Here is an 18,516-nt window from a genome sequence, read left to right on the forward strand (position 1 = left end):
ACACACACACACACACACAGCGCATGGATACTTTGCTGCACAGACCTGCCATGGTCAGCTGAAGTGTGCAGAGATCACTGCCAAACTGGTTGCTGGCCATTACCACTAGCTGGCCGAGGTCTGCGCTTTTAACCCGTTGAAGTTTCAGCGTGTGTTGGTCGTCATCTGGCATGGACATCTCATACATTCCTGGTTTGCTGGCCAGGGCCACTCCTCTCCTGAGGAAGACAGCAGGAGAATGCTGCAGTTACAGATAACTCTGACTCAGACTTTGCAGCCATTAAGGTTTAACCCTATTTTGAATAAAAGGTGTTTCAGACACAAATACAAAACAAGTTAAAGTACTCAAATATCTAATATTAATATAAATCTAATGCATCTAATAGACAGTTTCTCAGTAATTCTCTACCCTTTATCACCCCAACCGGCTGTGTTTTTTCACAGCTCTCTAAATACGTACCGTTTCCAGGTGACAACTGCTTGTACATGATTTAACGTCACGGTGATGCTGGCTGGCTGGTTCTCTACAACATACACCACGTCTGGTTTGTCCAAAAAGACTGGAGCCTTCCTCAGATAAGGTCCTAAAGAGTTCAACAAGAACAGGAAAAACTTCAAAAACTACACAAACTTTGTACTTCCTACATCAGATTAAGTGACAAACCTCTGTCCAGTAGCTGGACCAAATCCGTGGAGGGTGAAGGCCTACTCTGGGTTTTGCCAGTGGACGTCAACACCCTGAAGGCATAGCGCACCCCTTTGGACAGGGAGGTGACTGTATAGTTGGTCTCCTTCAGGTTGGTGGCGATGACCGTCCACTGGGTGGAGCCCAGAGGCTGCTGCTGGACCACATAAAGCAATGCGCAGGTGTCTGCAGACACAAGAGGTCTTAGGTTACAAAACCTCATAAAAGTGACTGGGTTCATGTTTTCAAAATTGAACTGATCCTACCAAATGAAGGATCAGCCCTCTTAGGTTTCTTCCAGCTGAGACTTATGGTTTTCCCTGTAATGGCGTCAATCACTGGAGGACCATCGGGAGCATCAGGAACTATATCTGTTTGGAGATAATAGATTCATACAGTAAATATACATGCATATTCTTGACAGTTAGAGCTTCCACCCCCAAAAAAAAAAAAAAAAGACAAGGACAAAATTAATTTAGAAAACACAGCTATCTCAGTTCAGAACTATATGAGTCAGGTTTTAAAGGAAGTTGATGAGATGATGAACACACCCAGTAGATATCTGTTCATAGAGCGCTCATCATCATGAAATGCATTGTTGTAGTTTCATGTAAATATTTACTTAGTAAGTTATGGTCAATTTAGATTTTATGATAAGGCAATTCACTGCTGTTGAAGTTCCTCCATTTGGCCTGTGGGCCTTGAGTTTCACACTGAGTCTATCTCAGACTGGAAGCACATCTGTTTACATGGGAAATCATGTACCCTATACCGTATGGGTGATTTGGGTGTAGCCCACATGGACACACTCAACATGACCGACCTGTGACGTAGAGATGTGCATAGCAAGTTGCCTTTCCCACTTTGTTGGAGATGACAGCTTTGTAGACACCTCCATGAGAATGACAGGTGGTCCGGATGACCAGATGGTGGACATCTCCGTCTGAAGAAGAAATGGACAAGTTCGTTTGCCTGCTCCGACATTCTCAAAAACACCTTGACTTTGTTTTCCCTGCACTTCGTTGCTTACACTGGGTCTTTTTACATTCTTCACTGCTCTCGATGCGTTTGCCGTTGTGGTACCAGGCGATGGTTGGGTATGGCAGGCCGGCCACTTTGCATTCCAGCACTGCCTCTTTTCCCTCGATGACCTCAATGTCAGCTAATGGTGTTACAAAGTCTGGCATGGTTCTCTTCTCCACTTCACTTTCCATACCTTCAGGCTCCTCTGGGATGGATGGCATCTTTTCTAACTTGGCCCTGGAGAGAGGGAGGGTCTTTGAAAAAAATATTCTAAAGAATGCTTTTTGCCGTTAAACAAAATATATATCCTTTAGTAAGTGTTTTACATGTGAGAAGAAATTGCAGCTCTGGATTCCTGCACATAGAGCTCAGCAGTGCACTCAGACTTTCCATAGATATTTTGGCCGATGGCTGTGTAGAAGCCCTCGGTGTCACTGCTGACGTGGTTGATGACAAGCGAGTGGCGTCCTCCCTCTTGTAGGATGTGAACGTTGTCACTCTCTTCCACTCTCGTCTCTGTTAATTCAGTCAAACTGTTCGTACTGCAGTAACTGTACTACTGTAATCTTTTGTAAGTGGCAGGATTGAGATTCTTACCAAAATGCATCCATGTGACCTGGGGAGGTGGCGAGCCGCTCACCTTACAGTTGAACCGCGCTGTGCGACCTTCAATGACCTCCAGGATGTCCAGTTTACGGGTGAAGAGAGGTTCTTTGGATGGAGTGACTTGTAGATTTGCACTAGAAGTCAATTCCTCTGCAAATGCAAATATAATCAGGAAAAATATGTTGACAGAGACATCAAGAATGTTATAAAAATATTTTTAACAGTGATAGATTTAATCATTTTAAAATTGCTGAGTGTGAATTCCACTAAAATGACATATGACAAAATTTTACCTTAGTTCACCTGAAATGTATCCTTAAAATAAAGCAAAGTTACTAAAAGTTAAAGCTAAGTTAAAAAACCAGAGGCGATTAAGGCAAAATTGAAATTAAACAAAGCAAAAAAAGTATCCTTATATTATCCTTATACATTTAAGACAAGATTGTACAATACACCTGTTTAATTAGCAACAAATCTACTGTATTTATGATACCTGGGGTTATTCATGTCATTTAGAAATATTTTGTAAATGCACTCTGTCTGAAAAGTACTGTCATCTTTATATTCTGCAATATTTAAAAAAAAGGGACAAAGTGAGTTCATGGAAAAAAAACACTGGCTCCTTGAACGGCTAAAACAAACAAGCACGACTGTCTACATTTTCCAGCTGAACTTTAACAAAAGAATCAGAGTTTGTTTCCCACCTTTGGCAGTGCTTAGCTTGCATGTGTACGTCCCACTGTCATCCTCATGAACTGAGTTTAGAAGTAGCCGACACCTGAAATGAAAACACAGGTTTTATTAGAGGAACAGGCCCACCACGGATATACTGTATATTTCAGTGTTTAACTTAGTGTTGAATCAAACATTTAACTGACCACCACAGACAACTCTTTGTAAAACTTGCCAACTAAATTTAAAATTCACTTGTGTCTTAGTAAAGTCTAACTTGTTTTCCTCCTGACAAGATAATAATGGTGTTTTTAAAATATCTTTGGCACTTTCAATATTTTTGCCTTTCCTTTATCTCTGGGCAGTAGTAGACTACAAAGTCATTTTGCCAAGTTTTACAATGTATTTTTATGCAGCCTTCACATGGGACTGGGCTACTTTTAATCATTTTTATGTGATCATAATGCTAGCGTCCAAGCTGTTTTAAAGCTGTTTTTAAAGCTTTAGCTATTTCAGAGCTACATATTAGCCACGTTTTTTTTTTTTTTTTACTAATTATTATATTTTTTTATGGCCAATGTTGAACTATTTATATTAAAATGAATATGATATTTATTAAGGTCTTTTCCCCCAGCGCTGGTGGTAGATGTAAACTGATCACAAAGAACAGCAGATTTACCTTTTCCCATCAAAGTGCATCTTACAGTTGAGGAGCGCTGGCTGGATCAGCTTTCCATTAGAGAGCCAGTCCACGTCCACATCTGAAGGTCCGACGATGTGACACTCAAACATGGCCGACTCTCCAGCCCTTGCTGACATGTTGTTGACCTCTCTGGTGATTTTCAGTGATGTCTGGGCTGCAATTTTGTCAATACAAAAACTGTTACACATCACTTTAGTATGACTTGAATAACATGTAGAGTTGAAATTCTCCATAATGCACCTGTAACCTCCACCCTGAACTCCGCCTGCCTGCTTCCATATTCGTTGATGATTTTGCACATGTAAAGCCCAGAATCTGACGTCTGACCTGGACTGATTCTCAGTTCTTCAGCTCCATCATGAGTCTCTCGCAGAGTGAAACGTCCTGCTGTCTTTGCTGCGACTCCATCCTTTGACCTGGGTCAAAACAATGTCACAGTGGTTTGATCTCAGCAATAGGACAGAGGGAGCAGCAAAGACAAAAAAAAAGAAAACACATCAAGTCTTACCAGTAGGTCATGGGCTTTGGTTGTCCTTTGACTTTGACGGAGACAACAATGTCATCACCCTCACTTATCTCCTGATCACACGGCACCACCTGCACCACGAGATCTCATTATTGCATCAAAAGAAAATGTTGTTGATAAGGAAATCATTTATTTACAGTGAGTGTCTGAACTCATGTTCAGCCAAATGTCCATTGTCTTCAAGGACTTAAGAGACCATTAAAAAACATAAATCAATTGACTGGAAGCTTTTAGAGACCTGGGTCTTGGTAGGTCACTTCGCAGTAACATTGCCACTCTTGCAGCCTAGCTACATCAGAGAAGTTTGGGTAATTAGGCTTGTTTACCATGACTCAGCAGGTTCAGTGGTTCACACTGAATCTATGAAAATATAGTTGTACGATAGTGAGAATTAGGACGTAAGGTTAACAAGGTGGTCAGCAACAATCAGAAAGGTACAAAAATGAAGATCTAGACAACATGACTTGCCAGGTTCTTTACCATGTCCACCCACAAACCCAGTGACTTAGATCTATAATAGTTTAAAACTAGACCACTGGTCTTGGTAGGTCAGTTAACATTTTTAATCACCATCTAGCAGATAGCAGTGGTTCAGATCTACAGGAATGATCGACTTACCCTGCTAACTTGATAGGTCACACACATATGGCTATAAATTGAGAAGCTGAAATTGTTAAGTCCTCACAATATTTACAATATACCAACAGGTTGCATTCTGGGTTGTTTATTTCTACAAGAGTATAGTTCAGTACACCTAAGAATGAATGAAGATGCAGACTCTGGACACAGGTCACCCAAACGACTCAAATACTACAAAACTTGATATATTCAGACAAAACTAATTCCATCAACATTCATTAACCTCTTATCTCTAGAACCTGTTTTCTGTCTCAAGGTTAAATTAAGTCTATATGTGAAAACTACAACACACTTTGGTTATGCTCCTACCTCAAAGGAGGGGGCCTCTCTCAGCAAGACACTGGGTGTCAGAGCAGTTGTTGAGAGCGTAACCTCCATGGCCTCCTCCTGTGGACTCAGGTACTCCTCATCTGACTGGATTGGACTGCTTATGTCCAGGGAAAGTGCTGGTTTTCCATGCTGCGTGTTGTAGGTCCACTCTGGAGAAAAACAGAAAGTGATGTTTCCCTGGATGTTAAGTAGATTAAACCCCCGGTTCTGCTACAGCTAATTTCCTCTCCCCTGGGTTTATGAAGACGTTGACTCCAATTTCTACGCTCTTTACTTTGAGTAATTAAAGGTAAATCTGTTAGACTTATGGCAAACACAGGGGCAGGGTGGGTGATTAAACTGTCAAATGTTGACAGTATGTCAAAGCTCAAATGTTTACCGTTCCTTGTTTGTTGTTTTTGGAGATGAGACCTTGGCAGCTGTGAAACGCTGAAATGGTCTGTGTCTGTTCAACCCTAACTCACCACCTCCACTGTCAACACAGGAGTGTATTTTAGTGACCGTAACTGAACAGATAATGAATTGATCTCTTAATCCCTCACCCAATTATCCCTGAATTCCCAGACAGACCGTCTTTTGGAGAATGTTTGAAACCCACATATCTGGTATTAGCAGATAACACTGCAGAGAGACTGAAAAAAGACCCAGTTTTTGAAACTTAGATAAATTGATATTTAATTGATATTAAATGTAAAACTCCTCAAACAAAAACACCAACAAAAAAGAGATTAGTTTTATTTTGCCATATATATATGTATATATATATAATATATAGGAGTGTATTTTAAAACCCAACATACAATTTACCAAACCTTGTTTAAACAGCTGTATCCTATTCTGTGTCCTTGTAATATAGTCTACCTAAATTGAGGGAAACTTTTTTTTTTAATTTACCATTATCACTACTTTAGGTTAAATTCATTTTCATTTGTATAATTTATTATTAATTAATTGTTCTTTGTGTTGTATTAAACATTTTAAAATGAAATGACAAACCTAACAACTAACCTCACCTTTCTCTTTATTATGTACCTAGTAAAAATGTTTTACAAAAAAAGGTTTAAGTTTACAGTAGTTAACAAATCTAAATTCGAACTAAATTCAAACCTAAAATAGAAAAATGGTTGAAAGTCATTTTAAGAATTTATTTTTTAAAAGTCTAGTTTTATTGTTCAAAATAGAAAATAAATTATAGCTCAGATATAGTTCAGATAAATACTTTAACCAAGGTGTAAAAATGTGTCTAAAGGTAAAAAAACAAAACAACTAAAACTCATGATTAAAATAGCTTAACAACAGCCCAGCTGTAACTATAAAAGCTAAAGTAAATGCATACTTTTCAGAGTAAGGTCAGAAATACTAGCTATTCCAAAAAGCTAAAAAGAAACCAGTTAGCATACAAAGGTCAAGATGACAACTTAACTAAAATTCAACTTGAAACACCAACATTTGGACCAGAATAGTTAATTCAGTAACACTGGCATCAGTGAGCTCTTCGCCAAATAAACAAAAATGTGTTTTAGTTTAGTCATTGATGCAACCAGGTCCCTGGTACAAATTCCTGATCTGTGCCTTTAAGACAAGCCCTAGTCCAACAAGAGAACGGTAGAAACATAAACAGAAAAAAAGGTATTCAGAGACAAAAAATAATTATGTTTAGGTTTCAACTTTAAAATGTTATTTGTCTGCTATCCTTTACCTAGGCTACAGTAAATACAGTGAAAAAACGGAAAGAGCAAACTTACAGTGTGACATGTTTTAGCAGCAGCGCCTGCTCCAAGGGATGATTCCAGGCAGCGTTTACATAAACCTGCCAACTCTTACACAACTAACATCTCTATTCTCTCCTCTGCTTCCTATCACTGCCATGTACAGGTTCTCTAAGACCACAGAAGCCCGAGTCTATTTAGTACAGTCAGCTTTTGTGTAAAAATACACAAAAGCTGACTGTACTTTCTGTGGTTTTTGACTGTGTAATCAGATGTGTCATACAGATGATACATTCCCCTTTAAAACTGATTTTTAGAAAACACGTCAATAATTGTGAAGCATAGAAGATACGTGCTATCAAAGTTAGCTATCTTTCATTTGGATCAGCTTGATTTTAAGACAGACAAATAAAAAGCTAGCAAAATATGCATAACAGCTTTGCACAGTAGCTCAAAGTTAGAACAAAAAAAACCCCATAAAAAAACCTCCTTGCAGACATAAGCTTTTTGTTTGTTAACTAGATGGGTATGCTAACAGGAATAGCTCAGTAAAAAACAGCGAACAAGCAAAAACATCAATAAGTACTGTAACAAAAAATAGTCACATGGTGAAGTAGCTAAACCAAATAAAAATAATGGGTAAATAAATATGCCCATAATAGTTTAGCAATCTGTTGTCCCACCGAAAATACTCGAATGAGTTTACAAAAAAGGGCAAATGTGAAAAGTAAACTTAAATTTCTATCAAACAAATGCAACTAATAACCAGAGCTCAGGGAGACCGGAAAGTTTGAAGGACTAACTAAAACAGAAGGACTGCTAAAACATAGCAAAAAGTAAAATGTTTTTTTTTACTGATTTTAGTAATTATTTAATTATTATTGCAATTCAAGAAACTTCAAAATGGGTTTAAAGTTAGATAACACGTATACATTTCCAAAAAAATTTAGAGTTTGGAGTTAAGGTCAGAAGCCCCTGAAAACTGTTTACAAGCCACTTTTAATCCCAGGGCCATGGCTTGAACACCCTTGATGGTTTGAACTTAACTTTAACATTCATACATTTTCTGAAGATTCCTGGGCAGACAGAAAAAAATATCACTACGACCCCCATTGTCCCTTCCTCCTTTTTTTCTCCTCAATGTGCTAAAAATCCTCTCAGCTACAGGAGCTTAAATGACTCACAAGATCTATGACTACATTTTTCATGCCCTCAGCGCATACTAAATCTGTAACAAGAAATCTTGACAGAGATAAAATTACAGAAATACCATAAGCACAGCAGCAGCAGCAGCAGCAGTTTTTACACAGGGACACAAAGCAGACTGCAATTAGCCAAAAGAACAAGAGGGACGAGCTAAAAATACTCCTCAGACTCCTCAGACAGGCCTAATATGGCAACACACGGCTGCTACACACGGTCTTTGAGATGGAGCAGCACAACCTGAAAAACACACCACGTAATAAACACAGGCACGTTATAAATGTTTTGTCAGTGTTTTGTTTTGTTTTTTTTCATGGCATCTATCTGTATTTTGGTATCTCTAACAAAAGCAGTTGTAAAGCTACTTTCCTTAAGAATTAAGGAGTTGCCATGGCAACAGAGGTTGGCTAAAGCCCCAGTTGAGGATGCTGAGCTCCAGCCAATTCAAGCAGTAGGAGTCAGAAGGAAGACAAGGAGGAGGTGGAGGAGGCGCAGGCCGTGATTTAAAACCAGCTGAATTACTGTGGAGAGCATTTTTTAAATCTCTGCCTTCTTCGTTCACGTGTGGGGGAAAAAATAAGGTTCCTGGGGCCAAATCCAGCCCACTAACATTATTCATCTCACAAGCAAGGACCTAGAGAACAACTTGACCACTGGGCCATTTCTGATGCTTTGACAGGTTTTTGTGGACCCTTATAGATATAGACCCTTAAGATATCTATATTATTCTTATATATAGAATTTAATATTATATTTTATTTTGTATTGTTTGACTATTTAACCAGTAAATGTAAGTTTTCTTCATTTCATGTATTTAGTATTATTAATTTAATTTAATTTAACACACTGTGTATTCTCAGTGTGTTCAATTAAATTAAATTAATCCAATCTTAAAGCATCAACAGCCACTGGGCTGACTGTCTAGTCTCACCTGGTTGGACGTTAAGTGCAGTACTACAGAACGCTCTGCCCGCTGCACTGACTGCTGTGACGCCATACGACCCAACGTCATTGAGACTCATCTGCTTTATCACAAGACTGTGCTCCTCGCCTGACGCCTTCAACACATGGCCGGCATCATGGCTTATCTCCATGTCATCCTTCCTCCACATCACTGAAGAGGAGAGAAAAGCATTCATAAAGAGAATTTGCATTATCCCACTAGTAAGGGAACACATTTTAGAAATTTGAACAAAGCAGCTAAATCTCCTGGCATTTGGTTGTATTATATATTAAGACAAACAAAAAATATCTTAACTATTAAGTATATTCCAGAGCTAATTTTGGTATTAGTTTATATTTAGTTTATAAATTCTATTTCTTAGTTATTTGCAAAACATTTCAATAATCATTTAAAATATATATAGCTAGCTGGTTCAAGATCTTTGTTATAGATACAGCCAGCTTTGTTTTTGGATTGAATTGAGTAAATCTTTTCCTAGCTAAAGGTTTAATCTGAACTGATTTTAAGTTAACATCAAATCACCTACATTTGTGCCAGTACTGGGCCAAATACTTCATTTAAATACTCATACCAGTACTCAAACACAATAATCCAATACAGCATTCTAGTATAGTTTTAAGTAGGTCAACTACGTCAGTAGTTTTTGAGGTATAAGGGAGGAAGACTCGTTGGAAGATTTGTGCCTTTACAGTATAAGCAATTAAATTAACCTGAACGCCTTTAAATATTAGCTTAAAAGGGATGTCTGATATTAACTTTTTGCCTATATCCGATATCCCGGTATTGTTCAAACACTTAATTTCCAATTCCGATATCAACAGAAACCGATATAGGCCTGGCAATATTTATTAATATTTTTTATTATCTGTACAAAACACTGTATGAGTATGAGATTAATCTAGTGACATCTAGTGACTTTCACTTTAATATACAACGTTTTTCCCTAAAACTATTTTAGGGCTCACATGATTTGGCGAAACCCAGGCCTTGACTTTGGCGCTGATTCTAATCTCTTTGTTAGACAGAAGCACGTTCTACTGTGAATACAGTCATAGTAAAAACAACGTTCCCACAACAAAGTTTTCCAATTCCCTCTGCGATTATGTGAAAATGAAACTCCATACAGAGACATAGAGACATACCAACAGCACATTACTCTCAGTCTCTCAGTTGTACCTGTAGGAGGTGGGTTTCCCGTTATGACACATTTGAGCGTGACCTCAGAGCCAATGGCCGCTGCTGTGGCCTGTAGTGGCCTCTGAAACCTTGGGGCCTCCACGGGATCCTCATCTGCCGATTGGTAGGAGTCGTCAGATGAAGGCCCTGGAGGTAAAAGAAACTCCAGTTCTTACTGTGTATTGTCTTCTGTGGTTGGGTCAGACACCAAGGTTTTATTTAGCTGTCCTACCTTCTGTGGGAGACATGGGTTGAGCAGAGCTTCTGCTCCTTCGAACCTTTCCTTCCTTCCTCTTTGTCCTGTCTTTGGTGCCTTCTGTCCTCATGGGTTCGTCCTCTACCAGGATTGTAGGAATGTTCACCCTTACGTTGGGAGACGTTGTTGTCCTTCCTACTTCTGCTTTCCTCCTTTTCAGGAGAGGACTGACCGATTGGGTAGGTGACGAATTCAGTCGTGGGGGCTTGGGTGGACCATGGATTCCCAGCTTCCCAGTTGGGCTGAGCGACCTGCTGCCCACTTTCATGTCACTTTCTGTGTCTCCCTTTGAACTTGTCCTCTGGTCTCTCAAGGAGTTGTGGGAAGAGGAGGACTGAGTAACTAGCAAGTCTTTGTCAGATACTGAGGAGATTTGTAGATTATTCCTGGAAGAGACACGGAATCTGTTATGTAACACTGGAAACAAGTGTGGTAGGAAGGATGAAATCATCATAAAAAATCATTTATCATTTATGATGATTTTTATTAATGTCAGGAAAAGGTAAACACACATGAAGGAATATCAGATGTAAGTATTAAAAAACACACACTTCAGGAAAAAGATCAGCTTCAAACCTGGTCAGATTTGTTCTTGTGACTGTTGGCACTGGTTGCCTTGGTAACTGGTGAACTGATGGTGTATCCATGGCAACAGAGATCCCCCCTGAAAGTCCTCCAGTTAAAGTGTCCAATGGTCTACCCTGTAAATTTGGTTTTGCCATTGTCAGCAACTCCTTATCTTTAGGTGTAGCGTGGACCTGCCGTCTGCTGCCTCCTCCTCTCCCTTCCTCGAGGGCTCGTTCCCTGGCCTCCAACTTTTTAACTACTTGAGGAGGAATGGGCTCAACTTTCACGGGGATCCTCTCATTCTGGGACAGCTGCTCGGTGGAGTATGCCTTCTTCAAGCTTGGCTTTACCACCATCTTCTTGATTCGCTGAAGCTCCTCTGTGAACTTGCTTTGATAATTCTGGACCCTCTGGGAGTAGCTGATCTTGTCCTCCAGAGAGGAGGCACGTTGCTTAAATGCTACACGCTTCTGGGCTGCTCCCTGTAGGATTCTTTCATCCTGTTTGTTGGGGCCTCCTGTCTTTTGTCCACTATCATCCGAGTCTAAGGACGCTGCTCTCCCCAAACTAGAAGCTGCTCCTCTTAGGGGGTCCGTGCTTCCTCTTCGTTCCTCATAAGCACGTACCTTGTCGGAGATCTTGGGTCCTGCATGAACCAGTTTTTGAGTCAGAGTAGAAGTACTGACCCGAGGAGATTGATCCGTTTTCAAAGGCTTGGGTTTCTGCAGTTCCTGGTAGGGGTTACACATACTGAGAGGAGGCTCGGGAGAAGACAGAGGGACACGAGAGGTGGACCGCTGACCAATAGAGTGCTTGACAGTTTGAGTCCTAGAGGGGTGAGGATTAAAGGGAGATGATGTTAAAGCCCTGGTGGAGTTTCCAAAGGGCTTGAAGAATTGTAAAAGAAGAAAGTTCCTTTAGTCCTGTGTCTGATCTGTGCTCTTTAGTGCCTCACTTTCAGAGATGCTGGACAGTGTGAGTTCAAACAACAGCAGAAGGAATGCAATAATGATTCCTAAGTTAAGAAACTAAGATTTCAAATGCAGGAAAATACCATGCCTCATAAAAGGAAAGAAAAATCACACAATCAATAGCTTTTATGAGAACAATTGTGCTAACAATAGCCTAAAAAAGTGAAAATCATGCATCCCACAGCAAACCCAGCACAAAGACTGATTCAAATGTTAGAAAACATGCATGTGTAAAAGAGTCACCACAACTCATTTCAAGCCCCTACATTAAAAATGACAATAATAAATTAGGAAATCAAATCACATTGAGTCAAAGGAAGGTGTGACATTGAAATTGGAAATAAATAAATGAAGATGAAAACAACAAAAACGGACAATAATTTGACATTTTTAAAATTCAAAAAAACTTTTTTTGCAAGTTAGGTTTACGCAGGATAAAGTGTCAGTTTTAGGGTTTGTGTCCAGTCATTTTTGTTTTCTTGCCTCAATGGAGGAATAAAAAGCTGTCAACTATAATGGCATAGAAAATGTTCTCCCTCTGTAGAGGCTGAACATGCTGCCGTAGTAGTCGCTGCCTACAGAAACACTTTCCTCTGAACCCTGAACAGGCCGTGCCAGGTTAGCATGAGATGCTCGGATCAGTGGTTCCACACCCAGGTGACGCACAGGCGGGGTCCCTTTGATGGCGGGACCGCCACCGAGAGCTTGCCTGGCAAGGTTTGTGGGATCCATATATGTCCCTGGAGGGCGAGAGCCTAGAGTGCGAAGCTCTCGCTCCACCACGGGGTCATGTGTGCCGGGGAGGGTGGCCCTGCGATCAGTAGAATCTTGGTTGGAGTTCATCAGCTTTCCTCCTTCCCCTGGAAACAAAATGCAGAGAGTTTTTGACCTCTAAATCTTTCTTCACAAGTACAAATGTCAAGATATACAAAAATAAAACAAAGTCAATGTTTAGTCAGTCATTTTTAGATAAAAAACATTTTTCTCTTTTGCCTTTTAAAATACACATTTCTTAATACCCCAAAGCAGAACCTTTTTCAGCTTCCAAGTTCCAACATTAAGGTTTCACTGACCTGACTCACTGTTTGAATATTATAATAAACCAAATCCAGTTACAGCTTAAAAAGCAAAAAGGTCTATTTGATGAAGCCGTGATTGCATTATGGAAAAATCTTAACTTTTAGGTGAGGGCGGGCCGCACAACAAGCGTAGAAATAAAGATGATTCATATGTAATGTAATGTAATGATTCATATGTAATGATATGTAACAGTAGCTGGTAGAAAATAACAAGGAGAGCAAAAAATGTAGGCATATCATTGCATTTGTTTGGAGTTAAGTTGTTAAGTTAGGTTGTAACATTTGCTGGAAAACAGAAGATAAAAACAAAACGCAAACATGCATTACATCATGGAACATTCAAACATTAAAACATCCCCCGCCCCAAGTCACAAATCAGATAATGAATGACGTTCTGGAGATGAGCAGCAGGGATAGAAATGCTTTGGCAGCGGAAAAGAGAGGAGCAGTCAGCATCTTCTCTAAAGGATGGAAACCCTGGGATAGTGGTGAAGGCGTTGATATGAGTCCTGTCGCAACGGTCACAAGCTATACACTGAGTCAGCAATGGAGACATAAACTATAATGCCTTTGGTTCTTATGAAATCTAGGATGAACGAGTTTACAAATTCAATGTATTAGTTATATAATAAAAATTTAAATAACTAATAAACTGTAATGTTCTATACTATTACATTATATTATATTTGAAATGCTAAAATATGCTAAAACCAGGTTATAAATAAAAACAAGGTAAAAATTCATGGAGTTAAAGAGACATTAATACAAAAAAAAAAAAACATTACTTAGCCAAAAATAGTTTAATGTTATATCTGTCAGCTAAAAGTAAGTTGCCAATATAGGTAGATAACACATAGTTAGCAAACAGGTCAACTTTACCAGGAAGACAGCTAAATGTTAGCCTTATTATTTGTGAATGTTAAGGTTAAAATTGTAAAACACTGTGATATCCTTTGAAGACAGATTAAAGGTTTGGTTAAGAGTGAACACAGGCTGACAAAGACTGAGGAAGGAAAGCTACGTGTTATAAAATACAGACAGGAGCTCCAAAGTAGCGAAAAGCTAAGCTAAAAAACTGAAAACTATGGACTAGTAAACAACATGAAAAGGTTTCCCCCAGAAACTTGAAGTTATTCACAATGTAGACGCAGAATGAATTACTTTATTGAGAGATCAGATTTTGCTTTTTGTCCCTTTTATAAAAAAAGAACGTGACGAGAAGAGTGAGGGAGAAATTGCCACCGAACATGAAAAGCTAGGAGGCGCAAATCATGGGTACAAGCAATGAAAGGCTCTGAAATGTCGCAGGGGGCAGAAGGGAAGGTGTCAATATTTCTGATCTATATTCAGACCTGTTGCCTGGTTAACAGTGGACGGTGGTCAGAGGGGGCTTACAGAACATGGAGCTTCTGTGACACTGGTGCACAAACACATCACATTTTAAAAATATCAGTAAATATTTCTAAAGGAAACATTTGTTCCTTAATAATAGGATTATTAGAGGTAATATACTCTAAGTTACTTTATTCTGGTAGTGTATCTGGACATGTGCTGCTGTTAGCCAGCCTGGAAAATATGATGGCCAGAATAAGCCAGATGTGCTCTAATACCCATCTGGACCACTAGTGGTTTTATGCAAGGCAATTTTGTCACACCAGTGTTAGGTGTGTGTTTGTGTGTGTGTGTGTGTATGAGGGTAGGTCAGGTGCCTCACAAAACATAATTGACTTTTGATATTTTCCTTTAAATGCAGCTTTCCTTCCCTTTGGCTGCAGTATTGGAACATTCTGCCGACTCATCATCAGGCCTTTACCCCTCCTTAAAGAGGCTGTTCAGCCATGTTAGCTTCAGTGTTTACCAGTGCATGAAACAAACTGCTACTGATTCAAAAGCTGAAAAGAGGAATAAGTGATTGGTTTTCACAATAAAATAAATGCAGACTAACATTAAAAAAAAAGAATAATCAGTCTTTTCATTCGTTGTGTATGGTCCAGTACCAAATGATCCATGGCTCGATACTGGTCCTGGGGCCAGTGGTTGAAGATCACTGGTATATGTAAGGCCAGCTGATTTTATCCAATAATAACCCACACAGTAATAAGGAAGTCACTTCCAAAAAGCACATGCTCCTTTATTAGAATATATACCATATGGTATGGCTTTCCTGTTGACATTATGAAGACAATATGCCTGCTCTAATGTCGGCAACAGTGACAAACTATGAGCCACTGTTGGGTTTTTCACACTCAGGGTTTGTAAAACTGGGAATAAAAGAAGCATTAGTATCAGTAGTATTTTTGGATATGCAGTACTTTTTGATGTTCTACAGACGTGTGGCTGGACATGGGCTGGGTAACATTTACAATATGTGATTCGAGACACCTAGACAAACTGATGTGATCCTATCATTTGTTTTGAGCTGCATCACTTGTCAGTAAATGTTGACTGATTTGTAATTCTTTACACAGCCATAACTTTGCTCAGTTACGTCAATGAAGAATTTAGTCAAATCACACGTTTCTTCTAGATCATTTGTTCGCTGTAGAAAAGACCACATGGGGCACCAGACCTGAGACAGTGTCTCTGCAGGAAACTAGGGCAGTGTGTCACACTCTTGCATCATACTGTGAGTGATTATAACTTTCTGCCATATCAGCTTTCATCCCAGACACCCGTCCTGGGCCACACTGATAACAGACTTGGTTTATTGCATAAATCGCTACTGAATACCAAACAGTATAAATGGGATTTTTAAAATGGTGTTGCTACTTTGGTGGGATTTTGTTACTGTACATGTAGCTGTCACGTCATAAATGAAAACACTAAGATGTTTTGTACCTGGGGGGCCGCCCTGCCCAGCCTTGTCTTGGTGCCTCCCGGCCCCCTCTTTGGTTTCCATCTGAGGCTCCGTGGTCTCATCCTCTGTCGCCTCAGAATCTGAAACGAAACGCATACAGGGGTTAAGACAGATGGAGGGAGTTCAGAGCAGACAAATAATGGTGGAGGAGAAGAAGAGAATCAAAGCTTAGAGGAGGCTGAAAACAACAAGGACAGAAACAACAGCAGGTCACGCACGAGGTAAATGACATTTCACATTTGCTTAGCAGCAACACAGCATGATGGCGCCTCGGAAAAGAGCTGTTGAGGGCCCCCTCCCGTGGAGGATAAATAGGGAGAGGCTGAAGTGTGACATGAAGCCAGCTGTGGCTTATAAAAGAAGATGTGAAGGAAAGCGAGTGGAGGAATGATCTGTGCTCCAGGCTGCAAAAATGCTGCTCGAAATGAAACAGCAGGATTGGTCCAACGCTACATAGTTACTTTTTGAATTTTACAGATATATAATTTAAGATTGTGAACTCTTTAAGTTTATGTTAGGTACAAGTTCACTTGCCTAAATAAGTCCAACTCTGTCACACATGACATCAGTAATGTTATAATCTAATCACCACCAGGAGGAAAAACCATTCAAATAATCTAAGAAATCTGATGTTTTACCAAACATCTTCACTATCTTCAAATCTTTGACTCATCGTAAAGAACACCTTCTGTTAGATGACTGGCAATGAGGATGACTTTGACAAAATGGATGGGTCATGTGACATCATCACTGTGAAAAGATAAAGTCAGGGATGAAGAAAAAAGGAATGAGAAACAAACCAAAAAACAGTTTCAGACAGAAGAGAAATAAAGGGGGATTTTGTTTTTTTACCATAGCTTTGCTTTCGGCAGGAGCGGAAAACTTCGCTTCCGTAGTGGCAGCAAGAGAGGGCAGACGGGAGAGCACTGTTACTATGGAAACCAGCATCCCCGTCACCCACACGGCCAATCCTCTTCGTACCCATTTAGAGACTAAAAATCAACCCAGTGGCTGGTCAGGTGGACGGACACAAGATGGGTTAGAGGAGGGCGCGTGGAGGAGAAGAACATTTAGACAGAAAGATCTCACACCTTCAATCAAGTCAGGTTCTAAATGTTTAATGTGCTCTTCAAATATAAGCAAAAAAATTCAAATATAATAATATTGGTAAATTGTAAATGGTATTTTCAGCCTAATTTTAAGTAGGGTTAGCTACTTTGAAATAAATTTTGTCTATTTCATCTAAATTACAAAAACTTTTAAACCTATTCAGTTGTTCCTTGACTTTTGTTGTAGGTTCTATTTAGGATTTGGCTGAATTTACGAACCTTTTATGAAACTTGATTCGAGGTTACTTTTTCCTGTGCTATATTTCCAGAAATAATAAAATGGAGTTCAGTCTTGTTTGCTGTAAATGTTGCTAATGTTTGGATATTTCCACTATAATACTCAGTTGTCTATTACCTATTTTCCAGCCAGTTATCCTCTAGGCTGCAGTAAAGCTAGCTAGACAGATTTGATTCAGTTTGATTTTTGTTGTATTTTGAACAATTTCTAGACTCTGACTCTTTTTATATGCTAACATTTTTGCTTTGCTTTTATTTATTTTACAATAATCAACATAGCTTTTTTACTTCTATTGCTACAGTTCAGTTACATTTCATTCATTCATGTTTTGGCTTCATTTCAGTATTGAGTATTTCTTAGAATTGTGATTGTCATTGTGACACAACTCACCACAACCAAATGTGACCTCTGCTTTTAACCCATCACCACAGTGAACGGGGGCAGCTTCAAGGACTTTTGGTATTCTACTGTTAGAGGAGGTTTGTGGTGGTTTTTCTGGGTTTGGGCCATACAGTGAACGGGGGCAGCTTCAAGGACTAGTAAGTCTGGACTATTAATGTCACCTGGAACATTAGGTCTTTGTAATAGACCATATTTTGTATCTCATTTTTCTTCTTTTGGTATTCTACTGTTAGAGGAGGTTTGTGGTGGTTTTTCTGGGTTTTCTGGATTTGGGCCAAATATTAAAATATTTGTTTGTCATGTTGTTTCCTACTAATTTAAAGGAATTTTATTGAAAAGTATTTTAAACCATAAACAAGGTTGCAGGTGTAATAGAAGTTCCCTATTATGAGTCAAGTCACTGCACATGACATGCATCCAATTACAGCACAATTTGTATCTGATTGAGAATCCACTGTGGCTGAACGTTCCAAACCACTGACGCCAAAAATTATTCACCCAGGCCCAAGCAGAGAAGCAACAGAATTTTTACAAAATACATGTGGAGGTGGATGTCCATCAATAAAACCTACTCTTGCGAGCAGCTGAGCAGAAGGAAAACGTAAATACACCCATAGCTGAATATATGCTACGAAAAGTTATTCAAGTGGAACATCCTAGCCAAGAACGTGCGGTGGAACGAAGGAACAGAAAAACGAGAAAATACAAAACACTACAATAAGAGTCGATAACTACTTGACTAAGGATTTCTTAGAGAATAAGGCATAAAATGATTACAACAGAGTAAAGCTCTTGCTGACA

General features: G+C 39.3%; 1 protein-coding gene across 1 annotated transcript in view; it reads right to left on the reverse strand.

Moving 5' to 3' along the window:
- Positions 1-18,516, reverse strand: part of LOC103389578 (striated muscle enriched protein kinase) — a 46,747-nt gene that overhangs the window by 13,235 nt on the left and 14,996 nt on the right. The window contains exons 5-23 of the mRNA XM_025062037.1: positions 15,948-16,046; positions 12,740-12,890; positions 11,069-11,887; positions 10,469-10,878; positions 10,237-10,383; positions 9,028-9,210; positions 5,164-5,333; positions 4,198-4,286; positions 3,930-4,105; positions 3,666-3,843; positions 3,019-3,092; positions 2,306-2,464; positions 2,035-2,224; positions 1,716-1,945; positions 1,509-1,628; positions 952-1,056; positions 665-871; positions 461-584; positions 46-218 (exon numbers count right to left, since the gene is read on the reverse strand). Of these exons, the coding sequence (XP_024917805.1) occupies positions 46-218; positions 461-584; positions 665-871; positions 952-1,056; positions 1,509-1,628; positions 1,716-1,945; positions 2,035-2,224; positions 2,306-2,464; positions 3,019-3,092; positions 3,666-3,843; positions 3,930-4,105; positions 4,198-4,286; positions 5,164-5,333; positions 9,028-9,210; positions 10,237-10,383; positions 10,469-10,878; positions 11,069-11,887; positions 12,740-12,890; positions 15,948-16,046 (3,804 nt within the window). The remainder of the gene's footprint in view (positions 1-45; positions 219-460; positions 585-664; positions 872-951; positions 1,057-1,508; positions 1,629-1,715; positions 1,946-2,034; positions 2,225-2,305; positions 2,465-3,018; positions 3,093-3,665; positions 3,844-3,929; positions 4,106-4,197; positions 4,287-5,163; positions 5,334-9,027; positions 9,211-10,236; positions 10,384-10,468; positions 10,879-11,068; positions 11,888-12,739; positions 12,891-15,947; positions 16,047-18,516) is intronic.

Source organism: Cynoglossus semilaevis, chromosome 14, assembly GCF_000523025.1.
Source record: "Cynoglossus semilaevis isolate Cse_v1.0 chromosome 14, Cse_v1.0, whole genome shotgun sequence".
NCBI classification, from domain to species: Eukaryota; Metazoa; Chordata; class Actinopteri; order Pleuronectiformes; family Cynoglossidae; genus Cynoglossus; species Cynoglossus semilaevis.